Source organism: Marmota monax, unplaced genomic scaffold (assembly GCF_021218885.2).
Source record: "Marmota monax isolate L192 unplaced genomic scaffold, Marmota_monax_Labrador192_F-V1.1 WCK01_AAM20220418_F8-fsc00227, whole genome shotgun sequence".
NCBI classification, from domain to species: Eukaryota; Metazoa; Chordata; class Mammalia; order Rodentia; family Sciuridae; genus Marmota; species Marmota monax.
The window spans coordinates 444997-458347 of NW_026695208.1; the positions used below are offsets into that span (position 1 = coordinate 444997).

Consider the following 13351-nt stretch of genomic DNA (forward strand, 5'->3'; position numbering starts at 1 on the left):
CCTGCAACTCCCCTTCCATTATGCTGAGTAGCTGGATGAGATCTTCTTTGGATAACTCCAGAGATTTCTTAGGCTTTCGTTCATTTTCTCCAGATGGTTTTAGGTGTCGTTTGACAGTTCCTGAAGCCATGACATCATCCTCCTTCCTCTTTGATTTGTTCTTCTTTTTTGCATCTTCTGAGAGACTCTTATCATCAGCATTGCTGATGATGGAGGACTTGGGGCAGGAGATATGCCCGTTAGATGAACTTTCGCCACCTTGGTTTCGGGATCTCATTCCCACCTACAACATATTTAAAAAAAAGAAAGATAAGCTTTTTTTTTATCACCACCAAAAATATTTTTGTCAAAATACTTTTAGAAACATACGGCAGCTTTACAATGATGAAAAACAGATCAGTCACAGCTTCCTTATCACTTTAATGAATATGTTATTACAATCTTAAGAAAAATGCTTGGTCTTCAGGAAAAAGTGAAAACATGACTCTAAACTGACAAACATCTCAGGCCAAAAGATCACGATCATGATCAACATGAACTAAGCTTTATAGATGGTATATGAACCCAGCCAACCCCTTTACAACAAACATACTGAGCTCAAAGGTTATCACTCCAAGTGCCATGAAGAGTGTTCTAACATCCTGGGACTGTACTACAAAATTTCTGTAAGCCCTTAAATATAGTAGTTTAGCACATGGGCTTATTTAAGACTCGTGGTATGAACAACTAAACAAGATTTTCACTATTCATTCCAGATAAAATGAAGGACTTTGCTATCTAAAAGTAAATTCCTTTTATGAACCCTGCCATATGTAAGGAAATTATTTTAAAACATTAGGTTTATAACAGAAAAATAAACACAGCAATGTTTCCTTTCAGATAGTGAATTTTCAATTCTTTCAATGAATCTTGAAATTTATATTTATGTTCCTTTTTTTGGATTGAACTCTAATAATAAACAGACTCTTCTATGCATGTGTGAACTTTCTACAGCACACTAATTTTATTTTTTTGTGTGTGGTTTTTTAATTTTTTTAATTTGTTTTAATTAGTTACACGTGACAGTACAATGACCTTGACATATCATATCAGATGGGATATAATTTCTTATTTTTCTGAGTGTACAGGTTGCAGAATCACATTGGTCATGCAGTCATGTATATATTCACACAGCAATAATAATGTCTATTTTATTCTACTGTAATATAATCTGAAGAAGCGGCATCTTGTTTTTGGTTCACTCAGTGATTGGTTCTCAATTTTAGAATCTCTTTCGTGCTTCCTTGGTGAAAAAAGAATATAATGGAGGCCAAACCACTGTAGAGAAGACCTACTGTATTTCATCACAGCTTGTTTCTGGGCAGAGTGGGCTAACTTAAGCCAGAAGAAGGAGGAGGAAGTAGAAGAGGAGGGATAGAAGGGCGAAGAGAGGGAGGAGGAGGGGGAGGAGAAGATGAGAAAAAATGAGGTGATAAACAGAGTTTCAAAATTAACTCAAGACCTATTCCACATCACAATTCAGACACATGGCTTCCCAAACTGAATTATGATTCCCTACAACGCATGTGAGTTATTTTTATCTGAAGTAATTTTCTCTATAAGATCTTCAGGCTCTTTGAGATGATGAATCAAATATTAATTGGACAACTTTAATTTAGGTCAAGAGTTAATAGAAATACCAGACAAGAGTTCCCAAAGCACAAGAAGTGAGGTGATAATGGTTAAACTTAATTACAGCCTTAGTCATGCACAGTATTTGTATGTGACTATATTGTGTATTTGTGCCTCATCCTCCCTGAGTCCTCTTTTATAGGCCTCATAATATAAGGACACGTCTAAGAAAGAACAAATGCATAATTGTCTATTATAGGTATTTACTAAACACAATTATATTTGCAAACAGTCAGAAAATGGAATCTACTTAGTATCAATTTTGTATTTAGTTCTTTCTAAAATTTTCAGTCTGAAGTTAATGTTGTAAAATAAATTTTATGATACTATAATATTAATGGCTTTTCCAGAAAGAAAAACTACACATTTTAGAATTGTCTAATTATTACATATCACTAATCAAGTTAAAAGCTTGAGTTCCCTGTTCCCTTCCAGATTAATTTACTTTGGCTGGTGGAAAATCTCATGTGGTAGACCCACAACGTTAAGTCTGTCTTAGCAAATATTTTTCTTCTGTGTCACTGAAATTTCACATTAATTACTTTTCCTTTGGCATGTACACACTGATTTTAGTCCTTTCATAGTAAGCCGACTACAGTCTTCTATCTTTATCTCCATGACAAAGTCAGCAACCAATCCCTGTCCTATCTCTGACATGCAAGAGCACTCATTGATAACACACTTGTCAAGAAAGTTTTAGGAAAAAATTGGCATCTCTGAGGGGGGAAATAAAGCCCCACAATTTCTCAATAGTCTAAGTCTGCTATCAATAATATCCATTTTACACCACTTCAATCTGTTTTGCAGTGGCAAAATATCTAGACAATAGTGGATTTCCATGTATCACATTTAGTGAAATTTAGACTCTTATTTTTAATAGTTCTCAATGTTTCTTAAGTGTTATACAATGTCTGAAGCACATATTTTAATATGTATATAACTCCTCGGAAGTCAGTGCTATTATTTTCAGGTTTATGGATGAGGTCATTGAGGTTTAGAAAGATTATATATCTTTTCCTGGATCACCAGCTACTCCCAGTAAATAGAAAAGCTAGGATTTGAACTCATATCTGACTAAAAAAAATGTATTCACTGTATGGCTTTCCTCTAAGTTCTTCAATACATGCAAACTGGAAGTGGGGAGGACACCTGGTAAATAGAGGACCAAGAAAAATGTGCAAATACTCATGGATTAATGTTTTATCACTCCACACTACAGAATTTGAGAAATCTATGCATATGACCTCCCCATAGACACTCCAGCAAAATCCCTATAGCAATTGCAATTAGGTTACTAAGTAAAAGAACATTTTCTAAAACCATTAACCTGCTATAGAATTGTAAAATGATGAGTCATTAAAAAAACTTCCTCACAATCAACCTAGCCAGTTATTAAGGGTACAGGTTATTAAAACAGGATGCAAAGTCTGAACAGGGACCATGACAAACTTACTATGTTAAAAGCCCCAAAGTTGAACAATCATAAACATTTAATCAGAATTAGTGAAATTCTATCCACCATGCTTAGAGGGTTAGCAGGCAGGTGCAGGACAGGCATCTGGAACTCCATAGGCTTCCTAATAGTGGAAGGCATGGTTGCAAGTTTAGGACATGAAGATAACAAACTTTCTGGAAGAATCCAAGAATACTTTTGCTTCATCACAGGTTATATCCTTTGAAAAAAGTTCTCCTCAAGAAAAAGCACAATGAACTGACGGTTCATATCAGGTTTTGTAGCTTTTTAAAATTGATGTTATTTGGGCCGTATAGTCTCTTCTTACATAAGTGAATTAGTTAGCATAGTTCGTGAAATATATTGACTCTCTCTTAGTAATCAGTCAGCAATGCTCTGCCTGGAATTTGCTGACTGGATTGGGAAGAAAGGGAAGACCAAATGTTATTCTGAGCATCCTCTTTTTATCTATGACCATCTCTTCTTCATTACCCTTTCCTCCCACACATTGGACAGTGAGAGCATACTATCAGGTAAGTAATGTGACAGGAATAAAAAAAAATAAAGATTTGGATTAATTTATGTTGAATGAATAAGTAATACTAGAGCATTTGAATAAGTAAAAAGAAAAGGAAAGGAAAACATCTACAGCAATTTCATGTCCATGCTTCCTTGACTCCTACAGATCTTAACCTTGAACTTTTCCTTGCTTTCTCACTCTTGCCCTTGCCCATGTCATGTTTGTCTTGTCCTGTTATGATTCAACATTAGTCAAAATATTCCTCTCCCCACCACCACTAAAACACTTTTCTGCATAAATTAGGTTTTTTTAATTAATCAATTTATTTTAATTAGGTATATATGACAACAGAATGCATTTTGATTCATTGTACACAATTGCAGCACAACTTTACATTTCTATGGTTGTACACGATGTAGCGTTGCACCATATGTACAGTCATACATGTACCTAGGATGCCCATCTCATTCCACCATATTTCCTGCACCCATGCACCCTCTCTACCCTCCCTACCCTTTGCCCAGTATAAATAAATCTCTAAATAAAACATTAAAAAACAGAGTTGGGGATGTGGCTTAGTGGTCAAGTGCCCCTAAGTTCAATCCCCAGTACCCTCCCCCAAAAATTACTTTATAGAATTATAAGGAAAAAGTCTATTGCGTAGTAAAGAACAAAGTACATAATTACAGAAAAAAAACCTGTATTTTACAGTGTGGCCTGGCAAAAGGTCCGTGGCAAGGGGGCCCTCTAGAACATCACTACAGAACTGTCTGCATTCTTTCTTTTAAGAATAATGACAATACCCAAAGCACACAAAACTAAAGGCAAAAGAAAACATCTATTCTAGTTTTATGTCATCCATGAATTTTAACATGAAAAAGACAAATCAAATCAACTAGTTTATTCTTTATCAATTCCAGATTACTTCTTGTGTGGATCTTATTTACTTGGTCAAATCTGCTCACAGATATCCAAAATCATGAAATGTTCAGACGTTTCTCATGAGAGTATCACTTATTCTAACAGCATGTACTCTTCAGATAGATTCCCAGGTTTGCCTCTAAATCTGGAAAATTTTTACAATTTTCTCTACTTCTCTTCATTCTACTTATGTAACAAGTCATATTAAATGATTTTTTACTTTTCATTATCTACATTCGTTAAATCCTCAAAATAACCAGGTTTTTTCTTATTTAAAATATTTTTATTCTACTAAGGCAGATGTAGCCAGACAAATTGAAAATTCTTTTAAATAACCTCACAAAATTTTAGAATTCAAGAAAGAGGATTCTCTTGGAGTCACTGCAGTCATGTTGTAATAAAAAAAGCCAAAGAAAATATTATAACTGTGGCAAAAAAGAAAAATATTATTCTACCCGAGCTTAAAACTATGGCGAAAAATATTTTATAAAGTTCTTTTTAATATCCTTCAAGGATGATATCAGCAGACCAAAAAAAGTTTTCCAGAAAAAAAAGGAACAAGAAAATAGGACAGGGAAATTGTTTTGATTTGGATGTGAGATGTCCCCCAAAAACTCATTGGGAGACAACGCAGAAAGGTTTAGAGATGAAATGATTGGGCTATAAGAGCCTTAACCCAATCAGTGAATTAGTCCCCTGATGAGATTAACTGAGTGGTGACTGAAGGTGGGTAGGATGTGGCTGGAGAAGGTGGGTCACTGGGAGTGTGCCTTTGGGGTATATATTTTGTATATGGTGGATGGCATGTCTCTCTGCTTCCTGATCATCATGTGTGCTGATTTCCTCTGCGACACTCTTCCTCCATGACTTTCTACCTCATTTTGGGCTCTGAAGAATGGAGCCAGCTATTTAAAATAAATTGACACCTCTGAAACCATGATCCCTAAATAAACCTTTTTCTCCTGCAATTGTTCTTGTCAGGTCTTTTGATTACAGTAGTGAAAACACTAATGAAAACAGAAACTGCCCTGAAATTAAAAAAAAAAAAAAAAAAAAACACCTGAAATAAAGGTATGTTGAAATCATGAGCATACCTGAGTCTGAAAAAGTGTCAAGTTTGAGTTTTAAACCTTGAATAATGAAGGAGGGTGACCTGTCTTAAACATTTTGACAAAATTCTCCAGATTGATTAGCTCTTACATCATAATGTCATCTGCAGCTAGCAGCCCTTTGCTTTCCCTTGCATCAGCCATAGCCTATATTCAAGATCCTCCATTTCCAGAAAAATTGTATTCCCAGTCTTCTCTCCCAGTACTTCCCATACACTTGCCATTCTTTTTTAAAAAATATTTTTATTAGTTGTTGATGGATCTTTATTTTATTTATTTATTTATATGCAGTGGATCAAACCCAGTACCTCACACAGGCTAGGCAAGTGCTCTACCACTGAGCCCCAGCCCCAGCCCACAGTGGCATTCTTGTCTATTCACTGGCTACAAATTATGTCTGCTATATTTTATTTTCATATCTATGTTCATGAATTTCTTTTCTAAAATAACCCATTTCACGCCTACATTATTTACATCTCCTCTGACTTTTCCGACAAGTACCAGTTCTTCTTCCTTCTTCAGCAATTTAATGCATTTACTTATTGTTTGTATTTATTAGTTGGCACTTTCATACTTGCTTATATAATCATTACTGCTTCAACATAATCTCCTTCAAAGGAAGTAATAAGACTTTTCCTATCATCAAAATACCAACTAATAGACAGTTTTTGATTATTTGAATTTATAACATTTTGTATATTGGAACATAGGCTTATAGAATCTGTGACTTGCGATAAAATATAAATGAAAATATAACTAGAATCAGGAAATACTTAGGTACATTGCTTGTTAACAGATGTCAAAAGCAATTAATAATATTTGGAGAAATTCCTAATGCTAAAAAATAAAATTTCTACTAAAGTAACAATGCAGTTTGCCATAAATATGTGTATTAAATACTTGCATTTATTTCTACTCTCTCCTGAAACACTAAAATAACAATAAAGAAGCAAAAGAAGACAGAGAAAATAGGAATGTAAATGACAACAGATGAGAGATATTGACACAGTTTGGGAGAATAAAGAGTAAATACACGTGTGAATACCAACTTGGACACCTAAGTACTGGCAGTGTATAAAATCATCAAGATACAAATAACTCTAATTTTCCTAACTACCCTCAAGCTAGAGAGGTATCAGCTCCACTGTGCAACAGGGTAACCAAGATGCCCCAGGTTACAGAGGCTAACTGGTTGCAGCAAGATTCAAACCAGGTTCTCCCAACTTGAAGCTGGAACTTCTTATACCACATCCTTGTCACTGTGCCTGACATGTGTGGTCCATGTAGAAGCATCATCAGCATCCCTCCTCACGGCCCTTTACAAAACCTTCAAAACCTTCTTTCCCCACTGCAACTCTTGCTGACTTCTTCCTCTGCTAAATTCCTGTAACACAATTAATTTGTACCACCCATTTGGCAATTATATAGTGTCTGATATGGTTCTTGAACAGATCCATCTAGAATATAAATGACGTTTCATAGGAACAGAGTTCTATTTTGTCTCCCTAAAATATCTAGTGTGTAAGTATCTTCACCTTTACCACTTTAAAACTGAGGAAACCGAGTTCAGAGTCACACAGCTAGTCAATGGAACAATTGGGACTATGACCTGAGTCTCCCTAGGAGACTCCTTATTTCCTGGGCACATACCTGCCTTAAGGAGCTGATCCCCTGCAGCCTGTGCATCACATTTCACCTCTTAATTTTCATTGCCAATATCTATTACATGGGGTTTTGGTTTTTTTATTTGTTCATTGCTTCCTTCAAAGAAACAAATCTGCTGTTAATTATATAAAAAAAGAAGGACATTTAATATTTAGTAACATAGTGCTACATGTGGTGATGACATATGACATTTATCTGGCATTTTATACATTGATGTTCCATTCTTGAACCTCAAATACTTTTTTTGTTGTTGTTATTTCTGGTACTAGAGATTGAATCCAGGTGCACTTTATCACTATATCCCCAGCCCTTTTTAGTTTTTATTTTGAGACAGGGTCTTGATAAGTTTCTTGGGAGTTCACTAATCATATACATTTCTAAATATGTTTACTCTATCTTATTATTGTAATTCTGATGTCACTGTTCCACTATATAGTATATATTAATATATAATCAATAATCACAGACTATGTAAAAAGAATAATGCCCTTAAATTGAACTGATTATGATAACTCTTTAGCTTTCTAGAAAATTTTACCTACATTTTTCCTACTTTACCAATATAATTTTTAATAGTACAGTACTATTATGAATTCTCTGAAGCAAAGAGAATGTTACCATTTATCTTAATTAAAGTTGATAAACATCTAGAAAACTGCTGGTTCCCTATTTAGCCAGAAATAGAATTTCTTCCTGTATTTCATCACTCCTAAAAAGTCCAAGTCTCAGAATTGGATAAGGATCAGTCATTTCCCAGTCACTGAAAAAACAGGCCTATTTGTAGCCTAAGAGGCAAGCACATTAGGCTTTATCTCAGTTATCTACATTTGTTAAATTATTCTTAAAAATTATCTTCTGGTTCAGTGGTAGAGCACTTACCTAGCATGAGGGAGTCCCTGGGTTCCATCCTTAGCACCATATACAAATATATAAATAAAATAAAGGTATTGTGTTCATCTACAACTAAAAAAAATTTTTAAATTATCTTTGTTTTCAAATCCAACAATAACAATAATATCTGACGTTTATTGAAAAGATTATTATGCACTGAGCCATGGGTTAAGTACTTGGCACATATTACTTCTGATGAAATGCTGATGTCCACCCAGTAAAACAGATACTATCTTTATTCTCCATATAAAGATAAGGAAAGCGAAGCTTACAGAGATGTGGTCATGTGCACAAATAATAAGGTTAGTACCTGAGAAAGCATGAACTAGAACAGGGCTGCCTGGATTGTCCCTGTGCAAGGCAAAGTATGAATGAAAGTTTCTGTCACCAGATCAGGAGTACTGCAATACAAATGAATTCACAGCTCCTCTTTCATAGGGCTGAAAAAATTGTGGTCACAGGATATACATCTCCCATACAGCCTCTAAAACAATAACTGGTAGAAAATCCTACTATTCCAGAAGACTATTTTTGTCTAATTTCTACTTGTGTAATACCCTATTCTTTTAAGGGCACATCCTCTTCTCCCTCCACTTCCTTCAGACTGCCTTGATGCTATGTAGTATATGAGGTTTTCAAAGGACTGAAATGTAACTTTGCCCTCACAGCCTTGACTTTTGACATTTTGAATTGAAAAAAGTCACTGAGACTCCAGAAACAGAACAATTGTTATGACAACTGGATAGGAGTTGAAACTTTTTAAAAATTAGTCCAATTAAGAAAAACTCCAGTTTGTAGATTAGCTAATTATTCTATTAAGCCAGCTGTGCAAATTTCCTATTAGAAAAAAAAAGTTTGACTTTATATACAAAATATTCTGAAATGATTTTACTGCATTTTCAAGAAACATGTAGCAAATTCCAATTAGTAGTCAATGTTAGCCTCAACAAGAGAAAGACAGGCAGGAGTATGGCAGATATCACTGGCTCATGCTGACAAGGGAGAAAAATGAAATCCTGCACAGCTCACCCCATCTGTGTGCTGATGATGATTTCATGTGTTCTAATTGCCTGCCACATGTCAACTGTGTTCAGGTGTCCTGTAAATGCCTTTCCTTTCAAATCCCTAGGTCATTTCTTAACATAAAAGAAAAAGTCAGTTGTAATGTGTAGAGTCAGATTGAATCTGTTTTGAACTCCTTCTGACTTCTGTCTTTTTCTAATTGTCCCTGAGCAGTCCTTGATTTAGATTAGAGCAAAGAACAGGGAGCTTAAACTGAAAACAGAACAGAGCAACTTTACAGACCAAGAAAAGAGGATTATAAACCTATTAAAATACATATTTTAATACACCTGAAACCATATGACTGTCCAAAATATATATATATATATATATATATATATATATATATATATATATATATATATATATATATATCTGATGTTTAAAGACATTTATCACTATGATACTATATTGAGAGACTGGTTTCTTCATTCAATAAATAGGTAGATGAAGGCTGGGATGTAGCTCAGTGGCAAAGCATTTGCCTTGAATTCACCAAGTCCTGGGTTCAATCCCCAGTTCTGGAAAATAATAATAATAATAATAGGTATATGAACTAAACAGACGCTTCTCAAAAGAAGTACAAGTTGCTAACAACTATTTAAAAAAATGTTCAACATCTGTAGCTATCAGAGAAATGTAAATCAAGACCACATTGAGATTCCATCTAACTCCAGTCAGAACGGTAATCCTCAAAAATACAAATAGTAATAAATGCTGGTGAGGATATGGAGAAAAAAGGAACTCTTTTGTACAGGGCTAGAGTGTGAATCTGTCTTACTCATGCTATTGCTGCTATTGCTGCTACTCATGCTATTGCTCTTACTTACTGCTATTGCTGTCTTGCAATTTGTCATTATTTTTGAACAAGGAGTACTACATTTTCATTTTGCACAGGGTCCTCTTAATTATGTAGCCAGTCCTGATAACAGCAGAAAAGCCAATCTAAACCAGATACTGGGCATGTTCCTTACTTCTTTCTACCAGGCTAATCACATTAGCAAGCTTCTCTCCCACCCCTCACCACCCAACCAGGGTTTGTGTGATACCCTGAATATGGAGGAGGAGAGTTTGAGAGGAGGGAAAGACTGAAATGGAATTTTGATTTGGTCTAGGATTAAGTAGTGCATATTGAATGGTACCAGATAATACTGAATTTACCAAGAAATATTAAGTTCTCTCAGGCTGGGGTAGGAGGGAAGACTAGAGAAGGATTAAGAAAAATTTAGAGCACAGCTGAATTCATCCATAAAGAAATCAAGTGCTAGAACTGTACCTGTGAGTTTTATGGTGTCTTAACTTTGAAATACAATACTGGCTACAGTTGTATTAACCAGAAAGTACCAGAGGACTTTGAGGCCATGCATGTAAAGTTTTTCTTTAAATCTCATCACTATTCTTCCTGCTCTGGCTTTGTAAAAGAAAAGCAAGAAATAATACTCATGTGGGGAAGAGGCAACCAGAGCTCAGGGACTTTCCAATAATGAAGCTGCTGTACAGTGTCTCTCAGCCAAGGTGGAGGAAGGGCTTTTGATAAGAGGCCATGATGCAGGGGTCCTCTGCTCCACAACTCTTCAGTGCTTTCTCTGTCCTCTTCACCTCCCTTTTTTAGGCACCTCAACTGTTTTCCCATATATGCTCATCTCTTATGCCTTTCACTGAAATTATGTAAATAAAAAGGCCTTCCCACTTCCCTGAAGTGTACACCAAACCCCAAAATGGCCCCCACGTATCTTTGAACATGCCTCCCTTCCAGAACCTCAGGATGGAGTTAAGAAATCCAGTTGGTTAATTTAAATTGCATAGCAGTGTCACTACCCTAATTCTGTATTCCTCAAAGTGTTTATTAAATCTAGAACATTTTTGAAATTATAGCAGAAGTAGCCATGTTTAATAGGCAGGGTTGAAAGTAAGACAAAGATAGTACTTCTGACCTTTCTCCAACATAAAACAAGCTCTGGGGGAGGGAGGGCAAGAAGAAATACAGAGACATGTTTTTTCCTCCTCTTCCCTTTCAAGGTCCTTAGTTCACAAATGCCCTTTGCTCTATTAGGTGCCAACTTCCTTTTTTTTTTCTTTATGGTACCAGGGATTGAACTCAGGGGTACATGACCACTGAGCCACATCACCAGCCTTATTTTGTATCTTATTTAGAGACAGGGTCTCACTGAGTTGCTTAGTGCCTCCCTTTTGCTGAGGCTGGCTTCTATTCACAATCCTCCGACCTCAGCCTCCCGAGCCACTGGGATTAGAGGCATGCACCACCACAGCTGGCTGCCAACTTTCTCTTTTGAGTCTTAGTCCATTAGTCCTTCCTTGGAGAGTCACACTGGACCACATATTAGGACATATTTTGATCTTAAAGCCTGGAGTTGGGAGTAGGGAAGTAGGAGAACCAGGGTTAAACATCTTCCCAGGGCTCAGGTATAAAAGCCTCCTCTGAAAAGCCTGGGGCAGAGTTGCTGCAACTTCACTGAACATCAGAATCAACCAAAAAGCTTGTTAACATGGAATCTCCCCGGCCCAAGAGGATGTGGGGCTGGAGTCGGGCCTGAAAAACTATAGTCCTAGAAAGTTCCCAGGTGATGATGATGCTCTGGGTTCTGGTATCACAAAAACAACCTTCTAGGACAAGGTAAGACTAAGTTCTAGAAAACTGCAAAGAAGCCCTAGAATATCTACCTGTTTTAGCCAGCAACTCTCTGTCCTTTCCGTAACTGAACTAGAAACATTTGGGCTGGATGAAAATTACATTAACTGTAGCTATTTACATGAACTGATTATGTGCCACATTTTCAATTCATTTTCCAGCAGGGTCCCTGTTTAAAGGCTTAGATTTATGGGCTGCAAAATGATGCCCTACAAACCAAAACCTCTTTGCAGATAGTGTGTGTTTGTGTGTGTGTGTGTGTATACATGCAGGTGTGTTCAATGAGATTTTTAAAAATCAGATTTCACAATCTAGATTTTCAGATTTTGTTGAGAATATCAGATGATGGTACCACTGGGCCCATGATCCTGTGCAGTACCATTTAGCTGGAGTAGAATAGTGGCTCACACATTTAGATGCAGCGTTTACTACTAGTACAGCACAGTCCTTACCTCTTTCTATAGCTTCTTTTCACTGAGACCATAACTGAATTTCCATGTATTTATTACTATATTTGCACTGTTTTTCTTATAGTATGAATGTTGTTATCTGTACCTAAGAGGAAAAGCAAAAACTGCACCTAAGAAGGTTTTATGTTTCAAAAAAAAAAAAAAAACCAAAGAGATATATTTAGTTTCTAAGGATTTAATAGGTAACTGCTCTTTCAGCCTCGCCTGTTCATTACCTACCTATCCTCTGTAACCATTTGAGTTTGGGTCCAGTCTGAACAAGCCTGGATGGCAAACAGAAATACACAGGAAGTGGGAGAGGCAGAAGGCTGACTGTGTGCAGGTTGGTTAAAGAAATTTCCTGGAAAGGAATTGTCCAAAAAGAAAAAGCTGTAGTCTGTCCACAAACTCCATCTAAGGACATTGTCACTTTCTAAGAGGTGAAGGAATATTGCACATAGAAGGGAATGTGTTCCTTGGAATGCCTCCACAGGCATGCCTCCAAGGTGAGGCCTACAGAGAGCATAAATAGAACAATAAATAATAAAGGTATAAATGCAAATGGGTATGAGGAAAGACTGGGTAAGGAGAGGGGCCTTGCTTTGAGAACCGGCAACTCAGGAGACAGGGAGAAGGTTGGGGGACTTCTCCATGATCACTGTTAGAATCAGAAGAAGTGACAGAGGCCTCAGCAGATCTTCAAGCCAGTTCAGGCACAGGACAGTGTCTGGAGGGCCAAATGGACACTCCTTGGGGCCAAGGCAGAAAGGTGAATGGCTGTTCTATAATAGTTTAGATAGAAATAAAGACAAGGCAATAATATGCTTCTCTTTTATTATTAATGCCCAGGCTTTCTCTGAAAATGATGGCTTATGTTTAATTCCACAAATTATTTATGTGTACCACCATACTGTATAACAAGCACTGCAGTGGGCACAAGACACACAAAAGAATAAAAAA

At 36.3% G+C, this 13351-nt stretch overlaps 1 protein-coding gene across 6 annotated transcripts in view; it reads right to left on the bottom strand.

Moving 5' to 3' along the window:
* Nucleotides 1-13351, bottom strand: part of Filip1 (filamin A interacting protein 1) — a 174086-nt gene that overhangs the window by 90095 nt on the left and 70640 nt on the right. For 4 of the 6 annotated variants that reach the window (XM_046430427.2, XM_058574527.1, XM_058574526.1 and 1 more), the window contains one exon: nt 2-283. In XM_046430427.2, the coding sequence (XP_046286383.1) occupies nt 2-277 (276 nt within the window). In that variant the 5' untranslated portion in view covers nt 278-283. Of the gene's footprint in view, nt 1; nt 284-7324; nt 7710-13351 lie in introns of those variants that run through there. The other 2 variants (XM_058574525.1, XM_058574529.1) reach the window with 2 other exon arrangements.